Source organism: Eretmochelys imbricata, chromosome 4, assembly GCF_965152235.1.
Source record: "Eretmochelys imbricata isolate rEreImb1 chromosome 4, rEreImb1.hap1, whole genome shotgun sequence".
Taxonomy (NCBI): Eukaryota; Metazoa; Chordata; order Testudines; family Cheloniidae; genus Eretmochelys; species Eretmochelys imbricata.
Window position 1 is genome coordinate 144,969,748 of NC_135575.1, and position 17,226 is coordinate 144,986,973.

At 66.2% G+C, this 17,226-nt stretch overlaps 1 protein-coding gene across 3 annotated transcripts; it reads right to left on the reverse strand.

Annotated features, from left to right (window-relative positions):
* Positions 1-3,680: 3,680 nt before the first annotated feature.
* On the reverse strand, positions 3,681-16,693 carry LOC144264370 (rho-related BTB domain-containing protein 2-like). 3 transcript variants are annotated; one of them, XM_077816109.1, is made up of 10 exons: positions 16,570-16,693; positions 15,456-15,657; positions 15,131-15,234; positions 11,485-11,670; positions 9,809-10,779; positions 9,055-9,173; positions 7,980-8,130; positions 7,311-7,372; positions 6,679-6,784; positions 3,681-5,154 (listed from the first exon to the last, which is right to left on the reverse strand). In XM_077816109.1, the coding sequence occupies exons 2-10, from the start codon at positions 15,645-15,647 to the stop codon at positions 4,985-4,987; spliced, it is 2,061 nt and encodes a 686-aa protein (XP_077672235.1). In that variant the 5' UTR covers positions 15,648-15,657; positions 16,570-16,693; the 3' UTR covers positions 3,681-4,984. The 3 variants fall into 3 exon arrangements, with proteins under 3 accessions (XP_077672235.1, XP_077672234.1, XP_077672236.1); XM_077816108.1 differs by having other exon boundaries at positions 7,284-7,372; XM_077816110.1 differs by lacking the exons at positions 3,681-5,154; positions 6,679-6,784; positions 7,311-7,372 and adding an exon at positions 7,380-7,547.
* Between the last annotated feature and the right edge of the window lie 533 nt (positions 16,694-17,226).

Sequence of the window (17,226 nt, forward strand, 5' to 3'; positions counted from 1 at the left end):
CAGCGGCACGAGCTCTTGCTGCTTGGAAGTAGAGTCCTTCCTCTGAGGCAGCAAAATCTCCCCGGCTGGTCTCACTCTCTGAGGAGAGCACCCTCTGCTCGCCTTCTGATGGTGCTTGTGGGGCACAGCTCTGTGCTGCCGTGCCAGGGATCTCCGGTACCAAGGTCTCTAGCCAGAGTCCTTCCTCGGTACCGATTCGCAGAGCGACGCTGGGGTGCTCCGCACTGAGCTCGGGCCTGGGCCTTGGCAGTCGGGTGCCGCTGGACGGAGTGCCGCTTCCATTAACAGCCGCTTCAAACGGAAGTCACGTTCCTTCCTCGTCCTGGGCTTGAAAGCCTTGCAGATCTTGCAGCGCTCAGACTATGCGCCTCCCCTAGACCAGTGCTTCCGATGTGGGGGACCGGCAGTTTCTTTTTCCAATGTGTGCGCAGACCAGCAGCCGCTGGCTCGCGGACTGGCACCGGTCCGCGGACCGCCACTTTGAGTATTACTGCCTTAGACACCTCTGGGCATAGGCTTCGTGCCTACACTGCAAGATTTAAATCCCTGGGCTTGAGGCATGCCCTGAAGCCCAAGGCGGGGTGAGGGGAGAATAACCCACTCACCAAGTCTGTCCTAACTACAGATAAACTAACTACAAAACAAAGCTGGGTCGGACTCCGTAATCGCCAAGGGCCACTTGCAAGCAAGCGAAACACAGTTCCAGCGCCTCCACGGACAGTAAGAAAGAACTGAAGGGGGGTCAGGGCGGCAGGGTCATGCACTGAGCGCCATGAGGGCGCCGCTCCAGGGGCTCCCTCGCCTACCCGCTGGGAGCTGCTGAGGGAAGAAGTTTCCAACGACCGTGCACGCGGTGCGCGCACCCCTGCTTGGAATGGACGTGGACGCTCACTCGAAGAAGAACATAAGAGCGGCCAGGCTGGGTCAGACCGAGGGTCCACCCAGCCCAGTGTCCTGTCCGCCGCCAGGGCCAGGGGCCCCAGAGGGAATGAAGAGAACAGGGCATCACCAAGTGACCCATTCCCAGGGTCTGGTAAGCAGGGGCTAGGGCCACCATCCCTGCTAATCCAGGCTAATAGCCACTGATGGACCTGTCCTCCAGGAAGGTATCTAGACTCTGGGGCCAGAGGCTGGGCCTGGGTTGACGGGGGTGGCTCACTGGGTAACTGCCCTGCTCTGTTCACTGGGCGGAGCCGCAGGACTGGTCTCCTGTGCGGGGGGGCTCCGGGCTGTGGACTCAGGGGGGGCTTCTTGCAATCCTGCGCCGTGGCCCTTCCCTGCTCTCCCCCGCACGCACTGGCCTGCAGCAGGGCCCTCCAGCTTCCCACGGCGGGCCCCACCCTTTGTGGGGAGTGAAGGGGTTAACCCCAGTGACTGACAGGCCTTTGAGCCAATCGCTGCTCCCGGCCGGGCCCAGCACGCCTTGTCCTGTCTGCGGCAGCCTCGCGCGTGTGCACGGTCCGGTCCGGCCCGGTCCAGCCGTGGGGCGCCCTGGCTCTGCCCGGCTCCCGGGACCTGCGGGAGGCGGGGCTGCCCGGGCCGGACAGGGCCCGGTGTGAGTCCGGTCCCGCGCTGCGTGTGAACGGGGGGCGCCCCTGGGGGCTCGGGGGCCGCAGACGCTGCAGCTCCTTGGCCGGCTGCAGCCTGAGCCGGGCCCGGGGGCTCGGGAGAAGCCCCGCGGCGCCCCCTCGTGAGCCGGGCCCGAGCCGGCTGCAGCGCCCGCCTCCCCCAGTCCGCGCCCGGCTGGGCCCCCCGCGCCGCACCCTGCGGCCGGGCCCCCACGGGCGGAACCGCGGCTCGGCTCTGGCCTGCGGGGGAAGCTGCCGGCGCTCAGCGGCTCGGACCCCGGCCCGGCTGGCTCTGCTCTGGGCTAGAGGGAGCCTCGCTGCCCGGCCCCTGAGCCCGGCCCGGCCCCACGGCCCCACGCATCCGCCCAGCCCGGCCCCGGGGCTGGAACGGCAAGGCTGGGTGCCACCAGGCGGGAGCCTGGCACAGGGTGAGCAACGGGCTGCAGCCCGGCCTGCTGCAGGCTCCTGCCCTGGGCCTGTGGCACAGCCTGGGCTCAGGGAGGCAGACGTTTCCAATCCCCTTTGCAAGGGGCCAGCCCTGCATGGAGAATCAGGCCCAGGCCCCAGCTTGGCCCATCCCCAGGAAGCCTGGCCCAGAGCCTCATGGCCCTGGCTCCTGCTCCCCCTACCCCTACCCCTGCAAGGGCAGGTTCAGTGCAGCTGTTTTCATGCCCAGGCAGAAGCTGCAGCCTATGGCCCCACCCCTGGCTGGGCTGCCTCCCCCAGTAGTGCCGAGAGGCATGGAGGAGATGGTGCTGGAGGCTTTGGTATGAGCACATCCAGTTACCCAGGCCCCATCCGCCCACTGCGCCAACCCAGCCATCACCGAAACCCGTCCGTGGCCCAGCTCCGTGCAGGAACTTCAGTCAGTCGCACTGCAGCCGTTGCTGGGGAGGACCCACCGTTCGGAGAAAGGAGCACAGCACCTTCCAGCAGTTTGGGCAGCTGCAAGTACGGTAATCTGACTGCTACCGTACCGCCATGGCCCACTGGGAGCTGCGGGAACGTGCAGCGTGACACCAGGGCAAAGCTTTGAGAACAGGCCCGTCAGTCTAGCAGAGGAAAGTCTAACATGATCCAAGGGCTAGAAGTTGAAGACAAACTCAGACTGGAAATAAGGCGTAAATTTAACAAGTGTAATTGATTAGAAGAACAAGTCACCCCAGACCATGGTGCATTCTCCATCACCAGCACTTCTCACAGCAAGACGGGATGGTCTAGAACAGCTGCTCCAGGAATTAGGGTGAGGCAGGTCTGTGGCCCCTGGTACAGTCAGACTAACTGAGCAGAGTAGGCCCTCGTAGCCACAGAATCTATTAATGTTTCCTTGTACCCTCCATCTGTCTTGTGCAGCATGGCTGCTGGGCCACGGTGCCAGCAAAAGAGAGCTCTCCCCTCAGCAGGGCAAAACGCGGGCAGAGAACCAGGACAGCGCTATCCACGGGGGCACTGCACGTGCTGTAACTTACAGCGCTCAGTAGGGGGCTCTACCGCACCCTGCGGAACACTGACACTAGCTGTAGTGTAGACGAGCCCCTAGCCTGCCAGCTCTTTGGGGAAGAGACCATAACAGTGCTGTGTTTGTCCACCACCGAGCAGGAGGACCTGGCCCCGGCTAACGGCTGGGTACAGTGCCTTCAGCAGTAGGGTCAGGGCCCTCCCCTGGCTCAGCCCTGGGTCAGAGACACGCTAGTGGGCTCTTCTGAGAGGTCTCCCCTCCTAGCAGCGACCTACTTCTTGAGTGCTCATGAGCACGAATGGGGGGGTTGAGCCTAAGGGCATTAGTGCAGGAAGCCTAGAGGGCACAGCAAAACCTGCCCCTTGCCCGAGCCAGCCTGCTTCCACAGCAGGAGCTAAGCCACCCCCAGGAGCCCGTCCCACCCAGCCCTGAGCTCTCCAAACACAGAGAGGCTCTCAGCCACCTGGGGCTGCACTTCAGGGTCCCACGACCTCCGGCCCTGCACTTAATCCACCCTGACCCCATTCTCCCATGGCCCTGGCTCTCCAGGCCGCACTCGAGCCCTACCCGGAGCAGCGCAGTTAAGCCGAGCTGATTTCCCCGTGCAGCGCAGCCCACACTCTCCCCTGGGCCCCCAGAGAAGCAGCCCCAGGCACATTACAAAAGGTTTTATTAAAGGTTAAAACAGTCCAATACTGCGAGGTGTAAAAAGGCCAGGCTGCGGGCAAGGGCAGTGCTGGGCCAGCTCACAGTGGTTAGAAACGTGGATACAAACAGCCCTTTCGTCGGAGTGAGGTGACGGCTCAGCAGGGGAACGGTGTGCTCCGTGAGGCCTGGCAGGAGCCGGGATCCATAGAAAAGTGTAAAAACCATTGTGCAGGTGGCAAGCGCAGCCCCGGGGAGGGGGAGCCCTGCCAGCACGGGGCAGTTCCCTTAATGCACCATAGTGTAGAAAAAGGGGAGGGCCATAGCCCAGGCTCAGGGCACCTCCCGGAGGACGACAGGGACCCAGCCCCTCCCAGGAGACAGGGTGAGTTGGGGAAGAGGCTTGTAGTGTCAAAGGCACAGAGAGGAGCCAGTCAGGGGCTCTGGGCTGCCCTGGCCCCAGAGCAGGCAAAGCACAAAGGGGGAAGGGCGGAGCTTCTACAACTACCAAAACCACACACACATCTCCTGCCCAAACCCAGCTCCCACATGCACCCCCAGAGCTCAGACCCTCAACTGCAGCTCTGGCCCCAGCTGCATCCCACAAGTACCCACCTCTGCCCCCCCATCACTACTCTGGGGGTCTCCCAGGGGCAGGGAGAAATCCTCCCCCCACTCTTCCCCACCCTCCCCCTGCCACCCACAGCTCCCCACCACTCAGCTCACTGAGCCAACCCCCCCGCACAGCTCTGCTGCCCGAGGCCTCGGGGGAGCCTGGACCAGGGAGAGGAGATGCAGGCCGGACCCTGCAGGGGTCAGAGTGCTGCTCTGAGGTCCCTCGGGGGGCCCCGGCAGCACCCCCACCATCAGGGAAGGAGGGCAAAGCCAGCCTCCCCCACACAGCTGGGTGCCCCTCCCCAGAGCACAGTGGAGTCGGGAAGGCAGCCCCCACTCCTGCTAGATCACACGCAGCCCCCAGCTGCACTGGGTTTGGGCCCCTGCAGGGCCATGGGACGAAGGCACCGCCAAGCTGCAGCAGAGCCACAGATGTAAACTAAGGGCAGCAGCGGCCAGGAGCCCCGCCGGTGCAGGCAGGCAGGGACAGCTGCAGCGCCCAGGAGCCCCGCCGGTGCAGGCAGGCAGGGACAGCTGCAGCGCCCAGGAGCCCCGCCGGTGCAGGCAGGCAGGGACAGCTGCAGCGCCCATGGAAGCGGGAACGAGGGGCCCTGGCTGGCACGGGCACCCAGCTCCCAGCCCTACCCAGCTCCCCCACCCGAATGGCCCTGGGGCCAAGCTCCCCCGCGGGCAGGGCTCAGGAGACGTGGGGCGAGGGGCGCCAGAAGCACCACGTGCTGCGGGTGCGCTGCTTCCGCAGCAGCTGCTCCTCCAGGTCCCGCTCCTTCTTCGAGCGCAGGTACAGATCCTCCTCCTTCAGGTACCAGACGGGCGGCCAGCGGTGCCTCTCAAAGTGCGCCTTGTTCTCTGCGGGGCAGGAGGGCGTCAGCCCCGACCCCCCGGCTGGCAGGGGGCTAGGACCCCCCATCACACTGCAGAGCAGCCAGCATCACCGCAACCCCCAGCGACCAGGGCAACTGCGCCAGGCTTCAGTCCCTGTCCCGTCCCCCACCCAGCAACGGGCCCAGCGCTGCCTCCCGCCCGGGGAGCTGCTCTGCAACCACTGAGCTCCCTCCCTGGGCCGGGGAAGGCTGCCAGGGCCGACCGGAGGGAAAACAGCACCCTGGCGCCCCCAGGACAACGGGTCAGCAGCCCCAGGGGAGGCCCAGGGACAGGAAAGGAGCCTGGTGACCGCAGAGCCCCAGAAACAGGGAGGGACCCAGAGGAGTACAGAGCGAGCCGCACTGGTAATAGGCTGCAGGTGGGGGGCAGTGACACAGGGGCTCCAGAAGGGCAGATCTCCCCCCACCCCAAAACTGAGCACCTGCAATATTCATGTTCCTCTCCTCAGTGCCAGGGAAGGTGGGTTGTTCGGCAGGAGGAGGGCGGGGGTTAAAATGCAAAGACCCCAGCACGCTGGAAGTAGCTAGCGTGGGTGGTGACAGTGGAAGGTTCGCTCCTGAAATATCCCCAACTCTCTGCACTGACACCTCCCTTTGGGATGAGCAAGAAAGTGGGGAACTGGGGGGTCAGAATGTGGCATGGGGAGCAGGATCTTGAAGACTGGACCACCCTGAGATCTGGGGGGGCTGCTAGGAGCTGGGGCTCAGGCTGGTACCCAGAGGCACAGAGAGGGGCCCTCTGGGAGTTGGGGGTCAGCACCCCACCAGACTTACTGCACGGGAAAGATGAGTTTTAGCTTCCTTTCCCTCCCAACCCAGAAGAGGTTAGCACCTTCCAGCTCCTATTGGCAAGCTGAGATGCCATGCTAGTCTTCCACTGGGTGGCATGATAGAAGATTAGGGTTGGAAGAGACCTCAGGAGGTCATCTTGTCCAACCCCCTGCTCAAAGCAGGACCAATCCCCACTAAATCATCCCAGCCAGGGCTGTGTCAAGATGGGCCTTGAAAACTTTTAAGGAAGGAAATTCCACCACCTCCCTAGGTAACCCATTCCAGGGCTTCACCGCCCTCTGTGTGAAAAAGTTTTTCCTAATATCCAACCTAAACCTCCCCCACTGCAACTTGAGACCATTGCTCCTCGTTCTGTCATCTGCCCCCACTGAGAACAGCCGAGCTCCATCCTCTCTGGAACCCCCCTGCAGGGAGTTGAAGGCTGCTCTCAAATCCCCCCTCACTCTTCTCTTCCGCAGACTAAATAACCCCAGTTCCCTCAGGCCGCCCAGGGGAGAAACAGCCAGGCGGGGGCGGGGGCGGGGGTGGGAAGAACAGCCCCTCCCCCCGGCAGAGTGCCGTGCCAGTCTGGGAAGCCAGGAGACCTCGCGCAGGAGCAGGGATGCAGGCACTCCTGCCACGCCAGCCGGCACCCCGCAGGCAGCGAGGGGGAGCCTGAGCCCCTGGCCTCTTCCCCACCGCGCCCCCCGGCCCGTACCTGGCGCCATGTACTTCATCTCCCTGGGGAAGCGGCGGCAGACGCTGTTGTAGTTGGTGCAGATGTAGTGCAGGCACCAGGCGGCCAGCTGCTGGGCATTGTGGAACTGCGAGAGAGCAGCAGGCTGAGAGCAGGGAAGGGGCCCCGGCCCCACCCACATCCCACGGGCTCCAGGCACTGGGCTGGGTGCCCTGTGACCCACAAAGGGTCTTGGCAGCCAGGCCCTCGCCCCATCAGGCCGCAGCTCTGGGCACCAAGCCAAGGGCCAGGCGGGTAACATGCTGGCGGCCCCAGGGCAGAGGCCAGGTGGCTCCACGTCCCAGCAGGCAGTGCAGCCGGGCAGCGGGAGCCTGGCTGGGGAGGGCAGGCCCTGGGCAGCAGTCCCAGCAGACCTGGACTGAGCACGGCATGCTCCAGATGCCCCAAAACTGCTAGAAGCATCTGGCCCTGGCCAGCATAGGAGACGGGCTACTGGCCAGCTGGGACATCGCTCTGACCCAGGACAGCCGCTCACATTCTCAGTGCCACCACCCTAATCTGAGCGGGGGGAGGAGAAGCCACAGCTCAGACACCCCGAGCCCTGTCCCACCCCACCCTCCCTCTACCTGAGTCATCTCCAGGTAGATGATCACCTGCTGGTCGATCTCCACCTGCTGCACGTAGGCTCGGAGCAGCTCGTCCACAGCATGCTGCTCTGGGAGGGCAGAGACGAGGGGCAGTGAGCCTCCCGGGGGCTCCTGGCTCCGTGCTGGGGCTGCAGGGTCCCAGGCCGAGCCCTGCACGCATGGGGGGGCCCCCTCATGCACTCCCACAATATCAGCTGTTCTGGTGCTTCTGGGAACAGCATGACCCTGCCCTCCATGACCCACCTGCACAGGCAGAGCAGGGTGTTCTTCGTTCCATGTCCCCTGCCCAAGGCCGGACAAAGCCATATGCGGTTCTGTCTCAGCACCGGGCGGGAACAAGGCGCCCACGAGAACCGTCCGGTTTGCAGCTGGCCCAATGGCCTTGCTGTGCGGGGCGGGGGGGAAGCAGGGTGCAGGCTGGCCATGGGCAGCTGCCCCACAGCTCAGGCTGTGCTTGGCGGACAGAACCCAGGCTCTGTGCCGGCCCCACGTGGGCTGCACGAAGGGTCGAGCACTGCCCCAGGGGCCCTTACATAACAGCCTGCGTGTCAGTGACGCTCCAGGGACACATCGACCCGCCGCGGCCGTCAGCCGCGTTATCTTATCGGCGGCTCTCAGGGGAGGCCCGCAGCCCAGCAGCTGGGAGAGGCCGCCTGGGGCCGCGCCGAGCCTCACCGGTGAGGGCCTGCAGCCGTGGCAGACACAGGCGGTTGGTTAGGATCAGCAGCTCCGTGGCATCCAGGCCAGGCGCGGGGGTGAAGTGCCCGGTGTAGAGGAACTCCAGGACGGCACGCAGGCAGGCACGCTTGGTGCCAGGCAGGGAGACCTGGGGGTGACAAGGGGAACCTAAGCGACTCACCCCCAACAACCCCTCCTCCCCCCAGAGCACTCTCTCTCCTTCAGGAACAGGCGTCCCCCTGCATTCCCACAGCCCCCAGCTAGCCCAGCCCTGCTGATGCTTGCGGCTATTCCCCCATTCGCAGGCCTGTCTGCTGGGAACAAGTCGGTTGTAATCCCCCGAACCCAATGGTAAAACCAGCAGAGCCAGCAAATAATGTACCAGGAAATCACAGCTTATGGGGCAGCCAAATGCTAGAGGGGCCTTGGCCAGGAGGGGGGATGACCCCCAAGAGGGGCTAGGAGCAGGCTGGATCTGGAGGGAGCAATGAGAGGAGGTGGTGGCTGTGTGCAGGGGTCTGGCCCTGGCCCCAGCCCTGGCACCCGCGCCTGGCCACATGATCCCCCTGCCCCCCCGTGACCTTTTTATTTTTGAGATTCGCAATTTATCTCCGACGACACGCTGCAGCCACGCTGCCCCGTTGGCAGGGGAAAGGAACCTTCAGGTCACGTGCCCCCTCCCCCCCAGCCCAGCCAGCTGCTATTCACGCTGAGGGACAGCTGCTCAAGGGCTCTGCCCCTCGGAGGCGGGGGGGGCACCCCTGGGCCAGGCAGGAGGAGGGAGCAGGCAGCAGCAGCTTCACCACCAGGCTGAGTTGGGAGCAGCCCTGCTCCAGAGCTCTGCCTCTCAGCTCTTCCCATCAGTCCCAACCCCCTCACCTGCTGGGGGAGGAAAAAAACCTCTTCCCTACCCTGCTCCCCCCTTGATCTTGAGGAACCCCTCCCCCACCCCTGCCCTTTGCTCCCAGGATCCCCCACTCCCAGGGATCCCTCATCTGCCCCTTACCCTCCCTCCACACTGCCCCTCATTCCCCCCCTGCCCCGACCCCACCCAGCGCAGCCCCCCGCTCACCTCCGTGGCGTAGCTCTCCCGGAAGTTGCCGCAGAACATGGCCACCATCCAATCACAGCCCGCGATGAGCAGCGGCTTGTGGGCCGGCACCGACCCGTCATCCACCAGGAACACAACGTCTGCGAGGGCAGAGCATGCAGTGAGTTCTTATGGCCTGGCCCCAGCCCTGCCCCTCCGTGCTTGGCAAACGATCCCTGGGACAGAGGGCACAGCCCTTGCCACGTGACTGCAGCCACTCTGGGGAACGACACGCCAGGGCTGAGCAGCGCCACACAACCAGGCAGTCCGGCCCGGGAAGGAGAGCGCCACGCCCACCAGAAACGGCAGAGGGCAGCAGAACGGAGTCACCCAGCTGGGGACCCACCAGGGCTCACCCCAGAGGATCTGGCAGGGTACCCCAGGGTATTGACGTGCACGTGCAGGGGAAGGGCCCAGTTTTAAATTGCATCCAGGAGCACTGCACTGGGGCCAGCAGAACTGAGGGGAGAGCACCCCCTAGGGCCGCCCTGCAGCACTGGGGACAGCGCCCCCTACTGAACCCCCACCTCACTTCCTACAGCACCTGGATGCTAGAAGAGGCCCCTGCCGAGGCCCCGCCCCTACCCGCAAAGACGCCCCTGCCGAGGCCCCGCCCCTACCCGCAAAGACGCCCCGCCCCTACCCGCAAAGACGCCCCGCCCCTACCCGCAAAGACGCCCCTGCTGAGGCCCCGCCCCTACCCGCAAAGACGCCCCTGCCGAGGCCCCGCCCCTACCCGCAAAGACGCCCCTGCTGAGGCACTCCTTGATGCGGTTGGCACGGCGCACATGGAAGGCTTTGGTGATCTCTTGGTTCATGAAACTCTCCTTGTTCAGCACATTGGCCACCATCATGCGCAGGTCGAAGACCTCCAGCAGCTCGGCGATGCTGGCCACCTGCATGAGATCTGCGCGGCCCTGGTCCAGGTGGCCTGTGTACAGGTACTCCAGCACTGCCTGGAAGGGCCCCGGCTGGACCAGGCAGTCCATGTACACCACCGTCATCTGCTTCTCCCGCTGGGTCACGGGGTCCTGAACCGACTCCAGTTGCATGCTGACAAAGCCGCGGCCCCAGCCTGACAGCTCCTGGCCCCTGGCCCCTGGCGGCTGCTGGCCCTCGCCCTCGCCCTGCACCAGCCGCAGGGGATCGTCACTCTGCGAAGTCCTGAGCGGGGCCTGGGCACCATCATCTAGGAGGCCCTTCTCCATGTCCAGGCTCTTAGTCCTGGCAGCTGGCTCCTTGGCCGCCTGCCACTCCACACCACAGGGCTCCCCGGCCTGGGTCGCCGACCCCTCCAGGGTGAAGAGGTCATAGAACTTGGAGCAAGACGTGGCCAGGTAGACACGATGGGCAAAGACACTGTGCCCGCCCTGCAGCTGGAAGACCACATCAGCGCAGAGAGAGGTGCAGAAGAGGGTGGCGGGGCCCTGGCCACCACTTGTGGGGGGGGCCGGGATGTGGATGACAGGCGGGGGTGGCTTGGGGGGCAGGAAGGGTGCCTGCAGCAAGGGCCTCTGCATCTTCTTCAGGTGGGATTTCCAGAACTGCAGGTGGCGGCGGGAGATGAGGGCGGCGCGGATGGCGTTGTCAAAGACATCCTTGATGCCGAACTGTGCCACCACGCTGGTCTCGTAGTACGGCACCCCCAGCTCCTTGGCCACCTCGTGGCCCCGCTCGGGCGGCAGGATGTCCGTGGGTCTGATGGGCCTGGCAAGGGAGAGGAGCCAGCAGGTCAGCAGAGAGCCCCTGGCTAGAGGACAGACAGCCCAGTGCCAGGGCTGGAGAGAGCCAAACTGCCCACCTACACTGGGCACATACCAAGGAGCAGGCAGAAAGTGCTGGCGAAAGCCCCAAGTGAGACGGGGGATGCCAATGATCTACAGGGCAAGGCATGGGTCTCAGACACCCTGCTCCCACTCAGAGCCTACAGGTAGGCAGTGACCTCCTCCACACCCACAGCCCCAGGGGAGAATGGCAAATGTGTCTGTACCGGGGCCAGCAGCTGGCACTCAGGGTGCTGGGGGGCTGCCGGCAGCCTCAGCCCCAGAGCTGGCTGCCGGCAGCCTCAGCCCCAGAGCTGGCTGCCGGCAGCCTCAGCCCCAGAGCTGGCTGCCGGCAGCCTCAGCCCCAGAGCTGGCTGCCGGCAGCCTCAGCCCCAGAGCTGGCTGCCGGCAGCCTCAGCCCCAGAGCTGGCTGCCGGCAGCCTCAGCCCCAGAGCTGGCTGCCGGCAGCCTCAGCCCCAGAGCTGGCTGCCGGCAGCCTCAGCCCCAGAGCTGGCTGCCGGCAGCCTCAGCCCCAGAGCTGGCTGCCGGCAGCCTCAGCCCCAGAGCTGGCTGCCGGCAGCCTCAGCCCCAGAGCTGGCTGCTTCCGGCATTCAGTCCTGGGGGCCCGAGACAGTGGGGGCACCCTTACTTTGCCAGAGGGCGCCGGGCCCGGTTGACTGCCTCCAGGTCGGCATAGCGCAGGTCCAGCTGGCACCCTACCAGCACAATGGGCGTCCGTGGGCAGAAGTGCTTGATCTCCGAATACCACATGGTCTTCACATGGCGCAGGGAGTTGGGGTTCGCCAGGGAGAAGCAGAGAACCACCACATCTGACCTGCAGGCAGGAGGGGGAGAGACGAGGGGCAGCACCAGACCTGCTATTTCCACCCACGGAGACTGCTGCCCTTGGGCACAGAGCAGCACAGCAAACCCCAAGCTCAGACTGACTCCCCTCCCCCACCTACATGGGGCCTACATCACCCTCTGCACTGCACCCAGGCGATCTAGCAGCCAGGTTCCCCCAGCAGAGCTGCCCAGGCGCTAACAGAGCCCTAGAGCTCGGGGGGACCCCCTATGCCCATCTGCCCCCAGGGAGGAGCCCAGCCAAGGAGGGCAGATCCTTGGGGATAGACTGAAGGGCCTGATCCTGCCCCATCTTCCCCATCAGACTTCTGGAGCCCCCAGTGCTATGACAGGAGCACTTCACAAGGCTGCACTGCTGGACCCCAATCTCCTGGTGCCTGGACACATCTGCCAAAAAGCCTTGGGACAGGGGGCATCCGGCTCCTGTAACCTGTCCCCGCATGGCCCCGAATCTCTAGGCACACCGGTTACTGCAGCAGCCCAGTGTGGGGTGCTCAGAAGGCAGCTATTTCAGGAGCACTGCTCCCCCACCACTAGCAGCCCATGCAAAAGCCAACAGAGCCCGTGCAAATCCTGAGCCGGAGCCCAGCCCTCCCCTCAGAACCCCCCACGCCAGGGGGCAGCTGCTGGGAATGGGGGGAGGATCAGAGAACCCTGTGCAAGCCTGGAGAGCGTACGCTGGCCGAGCTGGGGCAAGGCCCCCACGGGCCACAGAGCCTGAACTAGTCTGGGGAGGAGAGCAGCCCCAGCTACACAGCTCAGCATGGGAAGGTGCCTGAGGGAGGGGTGGCGAACAGCCCCCCCTCAATGCTGCTTCTGGCCAGGCTCCAGCAGCCACCTCTTCAGCATGTGAATGGAGAGGCCCAGCCAACCTGGCCTCTCCCCAAGGGGGCGCTAAGTCCCCGAACCAGCCCAGGGCACACGGCCCAGGCTCAGCGAGGCCTGCAGCACATGGTGCCTGCCCCCGGCTGTGCATGGAGCAGGATGCTCAGCACAGGGGCCAGGCCCTGCTGGCAGACACTCTCAGAGCAGAGTGCCACAGGGCAGGACAGGGGAAGGCACACAGGCAGCAGTTCCACAACACAGGTACCACTAGCATCACCTTCCGAGCGAGGGGATGGGGCCTGGGGCCATCCCCAGACTGCCCCCCCAGCCCATGCGAGAGGCTAGGCGGAGCCAGGCCAGGCCAGCATGGGGGAAGGAGGAAAACCCAGCTGTGGCAGGTAGGGGGCTTATGGGGGCACTCACCCCTCTGAAGTGCAAGGGCACTGTGCGGCTGGGGGTGCCGTCTCATGCAGAGGTCGTAAGGTGCCCAGTACTCAGTGTTCACGTCTCTGGGGGTTGAACTCCCCTGAGACATAGGGAAGAGCTGGCACCAGCTCACCCAGGATCACAGAGAGTCAAAACTCAGACAAGAACCTAGGAGTCTGGGGTCCCAGCCCCTCTTCTCTGCTCACTGCTAGCGCCTCTCTTCAGTTTAGCCATTTACTCCCCTGAATTTCCCCTGCTGCTTCAGCTAGCTGGGAGAGTCTCCTTCCTGTGCAGCTGTTAGTCAGCTGCCATGCTCCACGCCAGAGGTGGCTGCATTTCAGTGCTAGGCAACACTTCCTGTGAAGTGCTTGGAAGGGAATGGGAGGGGTCTGTTCCTGTGGGACAACCACCTTTCATGCCCGCGAGCAGACACCACATACAGGAACCTTGCCATGCTGCCCAGCCAGCAGCAGCCCTGTCTCCGAAGTGTCACTGGGATTCAGCTGGGGGTGCCCACGTGAAGCAGAGTGCCCTGGATGTGGCCCTTGCCCAAGCACTGGTCAAGAGACAGGCTCCCACCTGGGCAGGGGCAGACAGGACATCTGGAACGCACTGCGGGACGCCTGTGGGAGCCCTGCTGCCCCAGGGCCCTTGTCATGAGGCAGGGAGCAGCCGGAGCCACTCCTGAGCCCTGTTTGTTTTTAGTGGTGCCTCCCTGAGATGTGATTGGGAGGCACACTTGGACCGAGGCCCACATCACAGACCAAGTGGCTCCCGCCTGCCCGCCACCACAGGAACCTGGCCAAGGCAGGAGCGGTGCCCGGCAGGGAGGGGCAGACACCACCCCCGCCCCATGACACAGCGAGGGTCCAAGGGAGCGAGCAGGCTGCAGAGTTGCACCCAGCCTGGCCAGGCCCGTGCCGAGCCTCCGCAGGGCGAAGACAGCTCAGGGCTGAGCAGCGCATACAGGAAACCCCTGCAGTAAGCACGGCCCCTCCGGAGACAGGGCCTGCGCCACGGTCGGGCCCAGCCCCAGCCCCTCACCACCAGAGGGGGCTGCATGGCCCGTCGGTACCTGGCAGGGAGGCAGACCTGGCCAGGGAGCCGCCTCATCCCCTGTGCATTTCAAACTAGCCAGGACAGCTCTAGAGAGCCTCCCTTGGGACCTGTCAGGCCCTGGGGTGGGAAGAGGTGGGCCATGCCCAGGCTCCTCCGCTCTGCCTTGGGATTCAGGCTCAAGGGCCCAGCCACTTGGGGCTGAACACAAGACCTCCCCCGGCCAAGGGGACTAGAATGGGACTGCTGACCCCTTGGGGCAGGGAGGGTCTGTTGTGTTTGTACAGCGCCTAACACAACGGCCCCGACTCGGTCTCCTGGGCACAAGTAAGGAGGCGAGGTTCAGCCTGGCCGGGGAGCTGACAGCCTGGCTGGCCCCCCCCTTGCAGCAGCCAGGCCCCCCACTGTGCGCATTGAGCTCCACACACGTGCTTGTGCAGCCTGCAGGGACCCAGGGGAACACGAGCCAGGTATGTTCGCCAAAGGGCCAAGGGGCCCTTCCGGCCAGATGTCCCCAGGAGATCCCTCCGCCCCAGCTGCCAGCTTTGCCACCCACTGCTGTTACCCAACACTGCCTGTGCCCTAAGGGCAGCCGGGGGGGGGGAGGGGGGCTGAAACCAGACACTTCCCCCACCCCCCACCCAGGGGCCAGTCCCCTTCCCCGAGGGTTTCAGCTGTCTGAGCAACTTCCTTCTCCCGAGGGGAGGGGAGGGGAGGGGAGCCCCCCCAGAGAAGGGGGAGGGGAGGAAAGAAGAATTACATGCCCAGCTCCAGGCAGAGTCAAGCAGCAGGTCAGTGTGTGCCCCCCCCCACCCCCACCCCCCGGCTCTCCCCAGAGCAGCTGGGGCATGGAAGCCTCAGGCACTGAGCTTGTTAGCAGTGGGGGAGTCACACCCCCTTCCAGCAACGGTCTCCCCACCGGGGAGCAGAGGGGTGGAGGCCTCCAGGCCCCTCTACCTTCCTGGACCAGGGGAGACACGAGAGGCCGAACAGAACTGGGGTGAGGCCGGGGGCCCAGGCAGCATGGCCGTGGGGTGTCTGTACAGCACCACACACAGGGCCCCCAGGAGCCAGGCTGAGGGGACAGCCAGGAGCAGGACCCCCAACAGCCGCCGGGCTCTCACCTGCCGTAGGCAAACCGCCTGTCCTTGTGGTGGTCCCCGAAGGTGTCCCAGAGCCGCAGAGAAACGCTGACCTCGTCCACCACGTCCCGGGAGCGCTCCAGCACCTGCCCCGGGAAAGCACAGCAGGACAGCTCAGGTGGGGCCCCCTCCCCGAGCCAGCTTCCCCTCTACCACAGGCCCCCCACATCCCCACATGGCACCTCAGCTCCCCCCTCTCCTCCACTCAGGCGCTCAAGCCTCAGGGGTTCCTGTGCTACCCACAGTGCCACCCAGGGGCTTCGGGGGTCTCAACCATGGCACGGGCCCATCCCTGCTCGGCTCTCACCTCCTGGCACACGCGGTACTGGTCGATGGCCCAGACGGTCGGCACGTGGGTGGCCAACAGCTGGTACTGGGTGAGGGTGGCATTGCAGGCCCTGGCACAGATGAGGCGTGTCTTGCCCACGGCATTATCCCCGACAACCACGCACTTAATGGTCTCAACATTGGGTCTCTCATAGTCCAGATCTATATCCATCAGGGCACAGCTGGGCGGGAACAGCAGGCAAGGGAGTTATTGCACAGGGAGGGGCATGGCTCCAGCTGCCCCCCAGCTGGGGAGCACACAAGCCCCCGGCCAAAACCCTGCTCCTAGCTCAGCGCCCCAGTAGGGAGCTCCTCCCCACAGACTTGGCAGCTGCTGGGAAAGGAGCTTGCAGACCCAGAGCTCTCCAGGAGCTCGCCGGGACCCAGGTGCTCGGGGGCACCACCCTCATCGGGGGATGGGCCTGACTCCCCGGTATTAGGGGCTTTGTCTGAGGGAGGCAACTATCCCCCCGGCCTGAAAATAAGTGCCCCAATTTGTCACAATTGCTCTCTGGTCCCCGCCAGCAGCGGACCGGCTGGGGGAGCAGGGGAAGGGGCTCTGGGGTCAGCCAGGGCTAGGAGAAGGGGAGGGGACCGCAGCTCTGGGGTGGCGAGGCTTGGAGGGGAGGGGGCTCCGGCGGGGGTGGGCACAGCCCAGGGAGGCCATGCCCGGAGCTCCCAGACCAGACTGGACCGTGGGGAGGGGGCTCCGGGGGGGGGGGCGGGTCGGTCTATAGCCCCGGGGGGAGGGGAGGGGGCTCCGGGAGGGGGGGCGGGTCGGTCTATAGCCCCGGGGGGAGGGGAGGGGGCTCCGGGAGGGGGGGCGGGTCGGTCTATAGCCCCGGGGGGAGGGGAGGGGGCTCCGGGAGGGGGGCGGGTCGGTCTAGAGCCCCGGGGGGAGGGGAGGGGGCTCCGGGAGGGGGGGCGGGTCGGTCTATAGCCCCGGGGGGAGGGGAGGGGGCTCCGGGAGGGGGGTCGGTCTATACCCTGGGTGGGGGGGAGGGGCCCGGGGGTCCATGCCCGGAGCTCCCGGCGCAGCGGCGCGGCCCGGCCAGCCCCCCAGGGGACCCCCCGCGCCCGGCCCCGCCCCTCACCTGCCTGGGGGTCCCGGGGCGGCTCAGGCCGCTCACGGCGCCGGCTCGGCCTCCGGGCGCGCCCGTCTGCAGCGCGGCGGCCGCCGCCGCCTCCGGCCCATCGCGCCCCGGCCGGGCCGCTCCCCTCCCGGCCCCGCCCCCGCCGCGCGGCCCCGCCCCCGGCCCGTTATCCCCCCGCGCGCCGCCAACCAGCGCCCGGCCCCGCCCCGCCCCGCCCCCAGGCCCGTTGTCTCCCGGCGCGCCGCCAACGAGCGCCCAGGCCCCGCCCCCGCCGCGCGGCCCCGCCCCGTTATCCCCCCGCGCGCCGCCAACCAGCGCCCAGGCCCCGCCCCGCGCCAGAGTCCGCTCGCGGCCCCGCCCCCAGGCCCCGCCCGCCGCGCGGCCCCGCCCCTTTGTCCCCCCCGCGCGCGGCCAACCAGCGCCCAGGCCCCGCCCCCAGGCCCGTTATCCCCCCGCGCGCCGCCAACCAGGGCCCAGGCCCCGCCCCGCGCCAGAGTCCGCGAGCGGCCCCGCCCCCAGGCCCCGCCCCACCGTTTCACAAAGAAGACCCGCGGGGGGCCGGCCGCCCACGTGACACGGCAGCGCCTCGCCCCCGCCCGAAGGGGCCGCCCCGCCCCGCCCTGGGGGCCGGACCGCCTCTTAAAGGGGCAACGGCCC